Source organism: Prinia subflava, chromosome 15, assembly GCF_021018805.1.
Source record: "Prinia subflava isolate CZ2003 ecotype Zambia chromosome 15, Cam_Psub_1.2, whole genome shotgun sequence".
Taxonomy (NCBI): Eukaryota; Metazoa; Chordata; class Aves; order Passeriformes; family Cisticolidae; genus Prinia; species Prinia subflava.
In genome coordinates, this window is record NC_086261.1 from 2,822,048 (window position 1) to 2,837,105 (window position 15,058).

The following is a 15,058-nucleotide window of genomic DNA, read 5'->3' on the forward strand; positions in this document are numbered from 1 at the left end:
CACATCCAGCTCTCCTAAGGTTTACACGGTTCAATCTAAATATCCTGAACTGGCTTTTATCTGGTTTCTGTATCCTCATTTAGACCAGGAGGATGAAGCTCAGTTTAATGCAGGGCCAGGAGGAGGGAAGTTCTCTGCTTCCTCGCTGGAGGATCTCAGTTCCCAAGTGCCTTGGACTGCTCCCACGTGTAGGTTTTGGGTAATGAGATCGTGGAGCTCGGGGTCAGAGGTGAGGTACTCGATGCCAGTTTTGAAGACCCATTCATTTTTGCAGGTTTTCTTCTTTCCTTTGCCAAGCTGGAAATACTTTAAAGGCTACTGGGTTTGAGAAGCTGTAAATGAATAAGTAATTTTTAAGCTCTTCTACTTGCTTAAACAAGAAAGGATTGGGAGAAAAACAGTTGTTTAATTAAACAGCTACTTGGTATGGTTCACAAAAGCTTGAACTCCAGCAGTAACTCTCCTAATTCACAGATTCCTTGGGAATTCAATGACCTTGAGTTTGCTGTGCTTGAAACTTGCCTTAGTACTTGGCTTCCTTTCTGGAATACTTTGGAGAGGAGAGCGGTGCAGGAGGCACTGCAAGGCTCTCAAGTTAGACCAGCCCTGTTTCACTTAGGATCATATAAGAAGAGGCATTTGTGTTGTACAGAATAAACTTCTTGCTTCAGAACATGCCTGGGCTTACTGCACCCAGAGGTCACAGCTGGATCTGCCTCTGCTGCCCCAGCCATGGAAATTCTGAGTGCTGACAGCTCGGGGTGATTTTCTTGCCTCTCTTTATGAAACAAAGCAAACGTGAACCAGCAGTACTTGATGAAATTTGTGTGAGAAGTAACTTGTCTGAAGAATCACATTATTTAATTGTCCTCTAGAGCTCAGGGCCTCACCTGCCAGCTGAGAGGGAAGTCTGATGTCCTAGCACTGAGTGGAGTTTCCTGCATCCTTTCCTGTAGTGGCAACTGGGGAGGTTAAAGCCATGAACGAGTGGCCAAGTTCACTGGAAATGAGTGTTTATCCATTACTTCCCCATGTTTGTCTCCATCATAATAACTCTGTCTGAAGCAGTGCCTTCAGTCATGTCAGTGTTTAGCTGTGGGATATAAAGCATCAGGATTTAAACAGAAAGAACCCTGAATACACAGAGTTGTATCCAGGAGGTCCCTAGTCTTCCCCTCCAGCAGAGGGAAGTCAGCAGTAAACAAAGTCTTGCTGCTCCTTTCCCTTGGCAAAATTTTTCATCAGTTGAGCTATACTGGTGATGTATGAACCTGAAAACTGGAGATGCGTTGTGGTTAACCAGTGCAAAGTGGCTAAATTGTGCTAGTGCAGCTACAATTGTTTCATGCAGTTCCTTGGGATGTGAGAGCAGAAAGATTTTAACTTCACTTCAGGCAGCCAACAGGAGCTGCCCCTTTGCCCCAGCTCTGCCTCATCTTTGGAAGGAGGAGATGGACGTGAGCATCCTGCAGAGCTCTGGGGCAGGGTAGGGGCTGTCCCAGCACCTGCATTGCTCCTGTGGAACAGCTCCACACTGGGACCCACATCCTCATCTCCTGCTGACTGAGGTGCTCTGAGCTAGGTGACATTAACCATCATTCGGGCTTTTAATTAGCTGAGCTTTGTATTTAAGGCCCATCTTGGGCATTTTGAAACCTGCCATACAACATGTCTTATCCATGATTGCTTTTTGAGACTTGTGGGGCTGTGTTTTCTGGGCTCTGGTAGCACAATCTGGAGCTGTGAGAGAAAGCCCTCGGGGGCTAATCCGTGGCTGCAGGCCAGTTTCTGCATAAACTGGTCTTATTTTTAAAGTCCATTTTCTCCAGTACACTTTTTTTTGGCCTGCAAAAGACTTCTTCATTTAAAACGAAGAACGTAACACTCTCTCCTTTCAGTTGGTCTTTTGGACATGAGCCAGCAGTGCCCACAACAGCTGTACCACAGTTTAAACATTCAGTCTCTAATGGTTTGGGGAACATTAGGGTTTTTAAGGCTTCAACAGGTCTAGAGTAAATAGTGGTCAATAAAGAGTAGCTCTTCTTTGTATCCCTATGCTCTCAGTGCTCTGCACTAGAATAAAGCATGCTTAGAATATAATCATTGCAAAATTAATATCCATGAAAGGTTCTTTAAAAAAAAAAAAAAGAAAATTATCACAGAGTAACCTGTTTCACTAGAAGAAGAGTTTGCAAGAGTTCAGCTCTCATGGCTCTGGTAAACAGGCATGAGGTAGTTAGCACGTAATGTCTGTGGGAGACATGCACGTCCTGGGCTTGTGTCACTCCCCACGTGTGTGTTTAGTGACTGGGAGGAGCAGATAAATCACAGGTATTCCTTTCTCTACGGCCTTCTTCCACCCACCTATTGATGATATACACAAGAGTTAATTATGATTTTGTATTTTCCTTATGGCTTTCCAGTGTCGTGTGGAGTCGAAAGCCAGCGTGTGCTAATTGGTGATATCTAGCATAGTGTTTTGGACCCAAATATGGTAAGAAATTATATTAGCAGTGATTTGTGATAGTTGGGCATTGACTTTGTTAGTGATTGAACCCAGTGCTGGGGAGCCTGAATGATTCCAGCAAATCACTGTTGGTGGAGCTGCCAAACCCGGCGCCTCGGCCCGAGAAGGGTTAAACTGCTCTGTTGGCCACTGGCCATTTGGACTTTGTGTACAGCACTGGGTGTCACTGTGAAAAAAATAGTTTGTAACTCCTTGTACTCTCTGTAGGAGTTGATTAACCCCTTCCAGTGCCCTTCTTTGTGTTCCTGCCAATGTGGGGTGTACCTTGGCTCCCCGAGGGATGGGAGCTGCGGGATCCTGGCACACCCCGTGCCTGCTGGATGTGAGGGGACAGGGGGAACGCTGGAGCAGGAGAGGGGGAGACCTCATAGGAAAAACATTGGACGTGCCAGCCTTGCAAGGCATTCTCCTGAAAAATAGGATTATATAAAAGCCTGGGTACTGTGGTGCTTCTCATTAGCTGCACCGCAGGGTTGGCCGGAGCGCAGGGCTCGGGCAGTTGTCACCTTTTTGGCTGGAGCAAGGTGGCTGTTAATAGATGTTTCAGTTGTAAATTGCTTTGTGTTGAAGCCCCAGTAAAGTCTGGCTGAGCTATGTTTAATTTTCAGTTTTCAAAGCAAGCTAGTTTTGGGAAGGGGCAGGAAGGAGTATTAGGTCTACCTTCTAATTAGAAGATCTACCTAAGAGGTTACTCCTGAGTGTAGTCAGAGCTTTTTTAAGATATGCTTCTTCATTTTAATTTGTGCCATTTGCTAGGGGTTCCTATCTTTACTTCCATTGGGAAGTTTCATAACATTTTCCTACCCATCAGTATTTTATTAAGACTTTGTTGTGTAATCTGAAAGCCTTTCTGCTTCTCATGGTTTCCTCTTCAGAATGCCCTAGGTAGCAATTTTGGAGAAAATGCATTCAGGCTGCATGGTCTTGATTTTGTTGTCTTATAAATTCAAAACAAGACTTGAAATTAAATCCTATTGTCAGTTTTTTTTTCAATAGTGGCAGCCTAATGATGTGATTTAAGAATTTTTGTCTGATGTCACAGTACCCCTGGAAAAGCCTCTACCTATAATTGTTAAAATGCCAGTGAAACTGGTTACCATATACATTTAATACTTCTAGTTCTACATATGCAGAGTGTTAGAGATCAGTGTTGTCAGTAAAATGTGTCCTGCAGTACTGGATTGGTCCTGTTCTTCCTGTGAGAGCTCTCCACTGCAATAAATGGTGCTCACAGGACTGACCCTAAGTGGATGTGATTTAAGGTCTCCTGGAGCCCCTCACAGCAACAGCGAGGCTCAAAGTGACCAAAAAAATAAAGCATTATTAGTGGAGGAAACAATACAGGGATACAAATGAAGAACAGTCTTCTGGGTGAGTGGAAAAAACGTGTTTCTTGGGAAAGCATGAGGTTCATTCAGTTTGGATAACTCTGCTGGACGTGGGATTAGACCAGCTAACCTCTGCCCGTAGCGCTCTTTTAAATCTTGCACGACTTCTAAAGGGACTTTTATACATCTCGACAGGCAGCTCATCTGAGGCCTGCCAAGGGGCCATGGCCAAGATGTTCTGCTTTGGCTGCGTTGCCGTGCAGATCCATCCATCCTCTGGCCTGGATTGCTCCCAGACAGCGTGCACGCAGCAGGGATCACTTGGGGAGAGCGGGAAGAAGGTGAACTCGAAGGAGAAGGGGGTGGGGGACTGGTGGTGACCCACGAAATAAATGTCCTTTCTTTTCTCGGTCCGGCTGAAATCCCTCCCTCCCTCCCTCCTTTGCAGTGATTCACATTTGCTCAGATTAAAATCCGTGCTCCCGGCAGGCTCAGCTTGCTCCGTGCGATGTGCCCAATGTCAGGTTTCAGTGTGCACACAGCCAGCTCGTTAAGATAGCAGCAGTTAAATCCAGGTGTAAGCTTATCCCTGAGATTCTGTGTCTGTCCACAACAACGGGAAAAATGCAACCGAAGGCCTAATAAAACAGGACCTGTGCTGGCTCTGAGCTGGTGAAAGGAAGGTTTCTGTGCTGGTGATTTTCTTTTGAGTGCTCTGTTTGATTGCCATCATGTTTGAGACATTCTCCCTGGTTCTTTTTTTGAGCTTGGCTCTTTGCTGACCTGCAAGCCCTTTTACGCAAGCTTTATTGCTGTGTTTCCTGTGGCAGATTCCACTGCCAGTAACAGAGATTGGATCCCAGATTGAATGAAGGTGCTGTGTCAGCTCTGGCAGGTTGATGATGTTTGTGCTGTGACACAGAACCTGCCCACGGTCTTTTTAAATTTCCATTTTCTAAGCTGGTATATACCTTTGGCCTCAAGGTTTTTTTATCAGTTTATTTTCCACATTATCATCGTGGTTTGTATTTCACTGTATCAGCTACTGCCTGAGCTACTGAGGACTGTAAAGCTGGTTTGTCTGCTTTCCTAAGACTTGTGAATCTAATCTCAGCTCATTATCTTCTTGTTTTGAAACAGCAAATGCCACGTTAAGGATGTTTTTATTCTGGTGTAAACATGCATCCTGTATTACCTGACTTTTGGAACTCTAGGAATCTCAGGTGCACTTTACTGTCCACTGACATTTTAAAATGACAGCTGTAGCTTAGCATTGCAGCACTTGAGGTAACATATTTGGCATCTTGACTGAAACATGCAGCAACCTGCATTTTTAATGCCTAAACCTGGATTTTTAATGCCTAAATGGCATTTGGATATAATGGAAAAAGTGTTGTTAGGTTAGTTAGTATGTACATGCTTAGTGTGTACATGGCATCCCTTTTTATTCCTCTTTATTATTAATATTAAAACAGTGGGAAGTGAATGAATAATGAGAGTTTTGTAGTGAACACTTCACGGTGTTATTTTCCTGGTGATGGTGTGTTGTTGTGAAGAAATGAGCTTACAATCGACTTAGTGCAGAATTGTTTGGCCGCCGGTGATACCTCTAGAATGGGCTGTAGTAATCCCAAATCCATGATGGATGTTTCTTTCACCAGTTTACAATGAATAATCCTCTTAATTTCCTTGAATAGCAGCTGGTATTGCTACAACCTGTGCCTAAACCCAAGAACAGCTTATTCAGAAAGCCTTCTGGCCCTGTGAGCGAGGGGGAATTCTCTCCCAGCAGGGCTGCGTGGGCAAACTTTCACAGGGTCAGCACAGCCGAGACTCTGACTTCTCCTCCCTCTCTGTCTCTCCTAGATGCAGCAGCTGTTCTACGAGAACTACGAGAAGAACAAAAAAGGCTACATCCGAGACCTGAGGAACAGCAAAATACACCGAGCTATAACGCTGCACCCCAACAAGAACCCCCCGTACCAGTACAGGCTGCACAGCTACATGCTGAGCCGCAAGATCGCCGAGCTGCGCCACCGCACCGTGCAGCTGCACCGCGAGATCGTGCTCATGAGCAAGTACAGCAACACCGAAATCCACAAGGAGGACCTGCAGCTGGGCATGCCGCCCTCCTTCATGCGGTTCCAGCCCCGCCACCGGGAGGAGATCCTGGAGTGGGAGTTCCTGACGGGGAAGTATTTGTACTCGGGTGCCGACGGGCAGCCGCCTCGGAGAGGGATGGACTCGTCGCAGCGCGAGGCGCTGGATGACATCGTTATGCAGGTGATGGAAATGATCAACGCCAACGCCAAGACGCGGGGCAGGATCATTGATTTCAAGGAAATCCAGTACGGATACCGCAGGGTGAACCCCATGTACGGAGCAGAGTACGTGCTGGACCTGCTGCTTCTCTACAAGAAGCACAAGGGGAAGAAGATGACGGTCCCCGTGAGGAGGCACGCGTACCTGCAGCAGACCTTCAGCAAGATGCAGTTCATGGAGCACGAAGAGATGGACGCCAAAGAGCTGGCCAGCAAAATCAACCAGGATTCTGGGTCCTTGTCCTTCCTCTCCAACTCGCTGAAGATGTTTGTTCCCTTCCAGCTCAGCAGGTCCAAAGCAGAAAGGAAAGAGCTCAAAGACAAGAAGATCAACATCCTGATCCCTCTCTCCGGACGCTTCGACATGTTTGCAAGGTTCATGGGGAATTTTGAAAAGACGTGCCTCATTCCAAACCAGAACGTCAAGCTGGTTGTCCTGCTTTTCAACTCCAACTCCAACCCCGACAAAGCGAAGCAGATCGAGCTGATGAGAGATTATCGCTCCAAATACCCCAAGGCTGACATGCAGGTCCTGCCGGTGTCGGGGGAGTTCTCAAGGGCACTGGCTCTGGAAGTCGGATCTTCTCAGTTCCAGAACGAGTCTTTACTTTTCTTCTGTGATGTTGACTTGGTGTTTACCACAGAATTCCTCCAGCGGTGTAGAGCCAATACAGTTTTGGGTCAGCAAGTGTATTTTCCCATCATTTTTAGTCAGTATGATCCAAAGATTGTTTATAGTGGAAAGGTTCCTAGTGACAATCATTTTGCCTTCACTCAGAAAACAGGTTTCTGGAGGAACTATGGCTTTGGTATCACCTGTATTTACAAAGGTGACCTTCTTCGAGCGGGTGGCTTTGATGTCTCCATCCAAGGTTGGGGCCTTGAAGATGTAGATCTATTTAACAAAGTCATTCAAGCTGGCTTAAAAACTTTCAGAAGCCAAGAAATTGGAGTAGTCCATGTGCATCACCCTGTTTTTTGTGACCCTAATCTTGATCCAAAACAATATAAAATGTGCTTGGGGTCCAAAGCTTCAACTTATGGGTCTACACAACAGCTGGCTGAAATATGGTTTGAAAAAAACGACCCAAATTTTGGGAAAAGCAGCAATACTAATGGCTCAGTGAGGACAGCCTAATGTCCAGCTATGCTGGAAAAGACTTTTTTTTTAATTATCTAATTTATTTTTGGGAAAATGTTTTTTGATAATTCACTTTTAAAAGACCACACAGGATATATTTTAGAAATCATCGTTGTTTTCTTACAAAGCGCTCGTTTTGAGAAGAACAAGGCCCTTGGGTTTTTTTGTTGTTGTGTTTTTGGTTTTGAACAAAACTGTGATCAGTATTTGCCTTCAAAAAAAAAAAAAAGAAAAAAAAATAATTGTTTAAGAGTTAATCTGATCAGCGGAAATCTGACTTGAATTAGAATTTCCTTATGAACAAAAGATTGTTTCCTACCGTTTCCGTTGCCGTCTTCATGGCTGGGATTCTGTAAATGTGGACCTGAGCGTGCAAAGCCAAGTGACAAAACGCTGTGTCTAAATGTTTTTGGTGTGACTGCTACCGTGCAAGGATTCTGCTCCTTTGGTTCAGGATTTGCCATTAATTTTCAAATTGCGTTAGAAAATCCGAGTCGCTGTGGCGATGAGAAGGGGTGGTAATCGCAGGAGGGTTTGGTTGGGGTTTTTTTCGCTAACAGCTGATTATTTCAGTTTAAAAATACACTTCCACTTATTATGGGCAGGCAAGGGAGGGAAAGTAAGCACAAGCTGTGATCCGATCAGTCCTTGTAGAAATATTTGTGTTTGATATTGGGTCCATACACGGGCGGAGGGTTTGGGGAATCGCGGTGGGTTCTGTGTTTTGTGCTCAGCCGCCCTCCTAGGGCTGAGCGATGCGACCAGGAAATGCTGGAGCCCGAGGAGCGAGGGGAAGGGGCTGGGAAATGGGAATCTCTGGCAGCCAAACGACAGCACACAACGATCAATCCAAGATCCCTGAGGAGAACTCGGAGAACTCCCCCGCTCCGAGCGTCCCGCGCCCGATCGCGGCCATTTCGTTCAGTCACGTGATGTTAACGGGAACAATTATTACATTTGATTACTAGTTTTGTTTTGGGATTCTTCTTTTTTTTTTTTTTTTTCAGTATCTGCTAGACCGTTAATTTATTTAATATCCATTGTTTTAGGTTCTTGACCTTTCCTTGAATATCTGTTAGTCATTTTAATATTTTATATATATATATATGTGTGTGTAAATATATATATATATATTAGGAATGTATTGCATCTTCTCACTGATAAGGTAGTGTACATCATACAGTAAATGATCTCCAAAGATTACTTTCTAAAATATTTTTTCATGAATCCTTTTTTTTCCCCCCAACATTCCTTTAACATTTTTGGAATGACTTCAGTGAGTTTAGGAATTTTTTCGTATTCTAAGAGGAACTGGGGATGAGGAGGCTGAATACAAGGAAAGTATGATCCCTATGAGTTAACACCTAGCAAGGTAAGAGAAAATACGTGAAATAAAGTGCCTTAAAGCCAGATAGGGAACCCTGTACACTGAGACTTAGACAGTGACTGGACTTTGTCATTGAAGCAGATGATCTCTTGGGACTTATGTACCTGTAAATATCCTGCTCAGCAGAAACAAAAAAATAAAAACCAGCGAACAATATATTTTTCTATTGTATCCTCCAGCCCCATTTCATCTCATTGCCCTCAGTTCCACTTCACCCACTCTTTGGGAAGTGGAGGCAAGTGAAGGAATGGAGAAAACCCAAGGCTTAGGTGGTTGTTGCCACGTTTGAAGGGATCTTACAGAGCGATTGCTGTTCCAGTAGAAGAAATAACCATTGTTTACATGTGTATGGAGTATGAACTGCAACTAGCATAGAGTCTGTGTCTTACAATGTTCATCATTTCTGGTGACAGTCCCAACGATGTAGGTGCATGGAAAATTTTTCTTTTCCTTCTCTCTTTTTTTTTTCTTTCTTTCTTTCCTTTTTTTTTTTTAACTTGCTTCTAAGATGCAATAAAGATTTTTTTATTTGCAATCGGAGCTGCTCACATGTCATTCCACCCAGTGTAAGCACAGAGTAACTCTGGGGAGTGAGTCCAGGTAAAAGGATCTCTCTCTTCCAAAGGGTTTTGAGCTCTGTGTTGTGTTTTGGTCTGGGATGAGCCCAGTGCTCACACCCAGGCTCTGAGGGAAAGGAGAACAAACCCATTCATCAGGTTCTGGTGCTGATGAGCTGTGCCATTCCCTGGTTTTGACCTTTTCCTCATGAAAATGTTAAAAATACTTCTGCTGCCTGAAAATTCCCCTAAGTGTGCGTTTCAGATGCATCCAGTGACAAGGCTGCACAGTGCCCTAATGTTTTGTGTATTCAAAACACAGTAAAAATAATTATTAAGTGGGTTGAGCTCTTTTTTTAATAGCTCTAGGAGTAGTTCAGTATTGGTGTGAGGACAAATTAAGTTCCAAAACAAGAACCTTAGGGATTGCAGAGATGTTTCTTCACACAAGAGAAAGGGGGAAAAAAGCAAATTGTGTTTGTGGTACAGAAAAGAGCTTAAAGAATATGAACCCCAAAGAATGGTGGAAACATGGTGGGGGGAAGCCCTGTAGTTGTACTGTATTTATTAACATTTATGATTATGTAGGACTTTAGCCCGTAACAGCTGGTAAAAGCAGAATGTATACAACTGGAAAACACCATTTAGTGAACAGTACCCACCTGGTGTTTGGTTTTTTTCCTCAGTTGTGGCAGTTCCAATTCTGTTACCAAATCTCGATTAAAAGTGGGTTTTGCACCAAGCTTGGAGGCAGCCCTTGTGGCTTCACATCACAACTGATCACATATTTTATGCACTCGCAACTTAGAAGTAGTCCATTTAAAAGTTAAATTTTAGTTATAACCCTTTATGACAAGTCTAAATACATAAACTCCACGTTATACTAAAATAAGTTTGCTGCCCCAGTTGTAAGGAACTGGAGAGAGGTGGAAATCATCAGCTGATAGATGCTAACCCAGCCTTGACAAAAATCCCTTCTGGGGCTGGAACATTTCATCCTCAATTTACTCCGGTTGTTTGCTTCAGACAGAAATTTCCTTCATTCTGAGGGAGCAGGAAAATCATGGAAGGTTTTCCTTCTGGGCCATAGAGGTGTGAGAAAATGAGATGGTGTCATCCTGAAAACAAAGGATGTGGTGCCCAGTCATGTGCTATCGATAGAGATGCTTCTCCTCTTTATTAAAACAATTTAAAATGTGAGACATTTCTTTCCCTCGTTATTCTGGTGCAGGTGACCTGGGTTGGATGCTGTGTTTGCTGTGGGCATCCTCACAAATAAAATTCCCAACCCAAATAGAGCTTTGCAGCCCCTGAGCCCATGGTGTTAAATCCTTCACCTTCTCTGGTCACCCCTGGGTGAGGAGCTGCATTTATTATATAAATGCTGTTTGCCAAAAGGTTTTCCCTCCTGCTCAAGGATCAATCATGGCAAAAAGAGGCAAAGGGAGATGGCGAAAATGTGAGTCCAGAAAGGCAGCGGGTGCTCCTGGTGCCTGTGGTACTGGATGTGACCACTTACATGTGAGACATTCATCTGTAACTCTGCAGAGTCACAGGCCATGGAAGGATTTCAAGTTTTGGTCCTGTGGGCACAGTGGGGGTTTATTACCCAGAAAACTCAGTCTGAGACCAGCTCCAGCCCCATGCAGCTCCCCTGGACCTTTCAGCAAAATCAGCACAAAGTCCCGCTGACCCAAATCTGCTTACTCTGAGTTTTTGTGGAAGTCTCTAACTTTACATTGCAAATTATTATCCCGAGCCGTTTCGCATGAATACTTGCTAAAAATACTTGGCTTGCACAGCCAGCCGCAATCGGGAGCTTTTTGGAAAGAAAACCTTGCAGAACATTAAAAATGGGGAGAAGGTCCAGGCCCCACTGGGCTCCTCCTCTGCTCTGGCCTTGGTGATCCCTGGGCTGGTGGGACACTGCCCATGTGGGACCTGCTTTAATTAAAGCTTTTGTACCAGTGGACTCTGCCAATGTGAGTTACTGTGCTGACCAGAGCAAATTCAGGGGTTTGATCCCACTTGGAGCTCAAAAGCCACCTCCTTCCCAGGCTTAGGCAGCCTTGGAGACAACCTGGGCTCCCCAGCCAAGGCAGTGCATCCCATGAGGAACCCTTTCCAACTATTTTCCTGGATTTTACCTGGCTGCTGCTGCCAGAAGCACTTTTATTCCTCACGTCCAAACTGCTGCCGATACTTTCCCAGGTGTGAGAAATGTGTCCATGTCCTTTCCAAGCTCCAGAACCATCCAGGTCTCCTCCAGCCCAGGAATCCCAAACCACCTTTCAAATCACTTTTATGAGTGGAGTGAAAAAAATTAACATCAAAAAAATATCAGCCCAAATACTGGGCTGGCTGTGTTTACTTTCACACTTTAATTCAATAAAAACCTCAACTCTAATTGACCTGAATGGGCTCCAGCATTTCCAGCAGGCTGGGCTGGAGTCTCTTGGAAACTGGGGGTCCCCTCTCTTTGGCTGGGGGTGTCAAGAGGACTTTGCCAGGGTCCTGCTCCACCTTTTAGAAAAAGAAGACAAAAGAGTAACACCACCTTTGTGTTTTACTAACTTCTCACCTCGAGGGCTCCCAAAAGGGGCACAGTTTAAAGTAATTCCATGCTAAAACAAACTTCCAGTGCAAACAGGCTGGGATATGGGGCAGATAAAGAGAATAAAGGCTGTTTGCTGTGCCAGCATTGGCTCTGCCAGGATGGTTCTGAATGCTGGGTAGGGCCATAATGGCCCCGGGAAACCTGAATTACTGTGGATGTTCCACTCATGGACTGGGGATGTGCTCTGTCCTTCTGCCCACTGCCAGCACCACTTGGCAGTGACGCCCCCAGTGCTGAGCAGCTGTCCCAGGTGAGCTCAGCCCCAGCTCAATCCCTGGCACCATTCTTACCCCAACCCCAGTCCTGAGTCCATCCTTCTCCTCACTTTCATCCCCAACCCCAACTCCGTCCCTGGCCCCATCCTCACCCTAATCCTCATCCCAGTCTTCATCCCCAGCCCCATCCTTGCCCTCCTCCCCCCGGGTTAAGCCAGCCCAACCCAGCTCCCATCCCAGCGCTGCCGGCTGGGGTAAGCCGAGGACAGGCCGGCAGCCTGAAATAGCCACGATATTTCCTGTCCTTTTAAAGCTTGCTTAAAGAAAACTAATTTCCTCTGTCCCTTTGGTAGCAGAATACAAAGCAGCCAGCACTGCCCCTTTCCCCACCTCCCTTAGAAATCACCTCATTTTTCCTTACGCTGAAGCTGAGAGCCGTCAGTGCTGTGTGGGATGGGGAGCAACCCGAGAGCATCTGCTTCCCTCCCAGGGCAGAGCCCTTCCGTGTGCTCCCGCTGCTCCCAGGCTGGGCTGGGGAAACCTGGCCTTGACAAAACAAACCCAAAGCTGTGTTCTTGCCTCTCCTCGGCCAGCTGAAGGAATAGCCCCCTGCCAGGGCCCTGCTTAGGCTTATTCTTGTCAGCTGAAATAAAGAAGGGAGGACTGTGAGAGGTGCAGCTCCCCCAAACCCACACCTGGGGCTCGTGCTGCCCCTTGTTCCTGGGCTCTGCTGGCTTTTCCTGCCTTTGGCTGTGATCCCATCCCTTCCCTCAGGATGCCTGATGCCCCTCACCTGTACCTGCCATCAGGAGAACAGGCTTTGCTGGTGGGAGAGATGAAAAGGAGCACTGAAATCTCAAAACTGTTTGAACTGACAAACACTTGAATGCAAACCCCAAACACCCAGTGCCAGCTGGGTTTCCAATAAAAACCACCAAACAGTATCATCCTGGGGAGGAATCAGTTTATTTTAAGATACATTCTGTTTCTGAAGGACATTTTAGCAGCCTGCAACAGAAATGTGAACCAGAGGGTTAACCTGCCCGTTCGGCCTTGGCCAGCCTTGCCGATGCTCACACAAGATTCTTGGGATAAAAAACAAAAAGAAAGGTCCAAAATTCAAACTGTACACCTTTATACAGGGTGCTTAGCTGAGGGCACTTTTTACACTGCTGTACATGCTTGAGATAATTAAGTGCAATTGGATTCAGAGCCAATACAACATCCCAGGCCAGTAATGAAGATAAAATACAAGCTGTGGTGGGCGGAAGCTGCACAGATACACAGACAAACTGAGCTTATTGTGTTCCTGCTGCTCCAGACTGCATTTCCCAAGAGAAGGAGGAGTGGAGCAGACACAGCTTATAAACCTTCCTGGTCAGGGAGTTCCCTTCTCTTCCACCAGGAATATCTGTCACGCCCAGTGGCTTTGCTCTCCCTCAGCTCCATCAACAAGGCAGCAGTGCCATGGATGAGCTCGCCCACCCCTGGTGCAGCATTCCTGGCAGGTTGCTCTGGGCTCCCTCACAGGAACACTGCACCACTACAGCTTTTAGGAACCAGAAATGCAGTGGCCAGCCACAGCTTCTCGCTGGTTCCTGCACCAGGGTGTCTCTACACAGGGACTACACCTGAAGCAGCCCCTAAATGGAGTTGCAGGGAGGTGGGAAGCAGCCCCAGTGCAGGGCTTGCAGCAGACGCATTCCTCCTGGGAACAGGAGAACCAGCCCGCAGTGCCCACGCTGCCGGCCAGCAGGCAGCCGGGACTGGAACGTGCTCAGGCCCAGGAAGAGCCCACGGAGCTCTCCTGGCTGACACACACACAACAACAGCAGCAGCAGCAGCCAGGGCATGCTGGAGGTGAGGAAGGAATTCAAAACGGGGAAGAACAAACGGGAACTCAGGGGATGAGCAGAACTGCAGCCACCTCTGCCTCTGCTCTCAGCTCGTGCAGGGGAGCGTGTGACAGAGCAGGGGACCCGAGAGCCAGCCCAGCTCCCAGGCCTGTCCCAGCCCTGCTCACACCGGCTTCTTCATTCCCCAAAAGCCCTGATGGGGCTCTGGGAACCCCACGGTGCTCACTAGCAGCAAACCGGACACACACTCCCCTCATCACCCCTGCTCTGGGCCGTGTCTCCGAGTGCAGGACGCTCCCATCTCCCGCTGAGCCTCAGTCCCAGCGCCACGGGCACTACCTTCTCTTGCGCATGCAGGTCTCCAGCCGCCCCAGCTCCTCGTAGGCCTGGTAGAAAATGTCAAAGTCTCTGGCACTCCAGCCCCTCCAGACAGCCAGGCACCGCTCCGTGTTTTCCTTCTCAAAGCAGCACACAACCGTGTCCTTTGCTACCAGAGCCGCGTCCACCAGCGTCCTGGGAAGGGAGGAGAGAGCAGGGAAGGGCATTACAAGGAAAGATGTTACAGGGAAAGGCATTACAGGGAAAGGACATTACAGGGAAGAACAGCTCTGCGAGCGCAGCACTGGCTCATGAGCTTCCCTTCCAGCTACACAAGCTTTTTATAAGCTGCAAATCCTTCAGCAAGGAGAATGTAACAAAGAGAGGGATCAGAAACTGTGTCACATCAAAACCAAGCAGCTCAGTGACATGGGAAAAGGTTTTTAAAGGGATTCAGGTGCCTAAACATGCAGGTGGAGGCTTAAGTCTGCCGTGGCATTTGAAGTTGCTGCTAATCTCCTGATTTGCTAAATCCACAGACTCTTGTTCCTGCTGCCAGCTGGGCATTTTCAGAACAGTTCCATCATAACACAGCTGACAGGCTGCCGAGAGCTTCCAGAGCCTGGAATAAAGCACGGAAGTGGGATGGAGCCTGCCTGTGTCAGCTCAGGGTCTGAGCCCTGAGCCCAGAGCTGTGGCAGCACTCAGGGGTCCGTGTGGTCCGTGTTCTGTGTGCCTCCCTTCGTGGTCTCAATTGAAGCTGGCCCTGCAGGTACCTCAGAGGAGGTGGC

The 15,058-nt window shown here is 46.8% G+C and overlaps 2 protein-coding genes across 3 annotated transcripts in view; one reads left to right on the plus strand and one right to left on the minus strand.

Annotated features, from left to right (window-relative positions):
* CHSY1 (chondroitin sulfate synthase 1) overlaps positions 1–9,239 on the plus strand; it is a 73,627-nt gene extending 64,388 nt beyond the window's left edge. The window contains exon 3 of the mRNA XM_063412218.1: positions 5,722–9,239. Coding sequence (XP_063268288.1) covers positions 5,722–7,314 — 1,593 coding nt within the window. The 3' untranslated portion in view covers positions 7,315–9,239. The remainder of the gene's footprint in view (positions 1–5,721) is intronic.
* Positions 9,240–13,047: 3,808 nt separating this feature from the next.
* Positions 13,048–15,058, minus strand: part of LRRK1 (leucine rich repeat kinase 1) — a 73,881-nt gene continuing 71,870 nt past the window's right edge. For both annotated transcript variants that reach the window (XM_063412404.1, XM_063412403.1), the window contains exon 34: positions 13,048–14,462. In XM_063412404.1, coding sequence (XP_063268474.1) covers positions 14,285–14,462 — 178 coding nt within the window. In that variant the 3' untranslated portion in view covers positions 13,048–14,284. The remainder of the gene's footprint in view (positions 14,463–15,058) is intronic.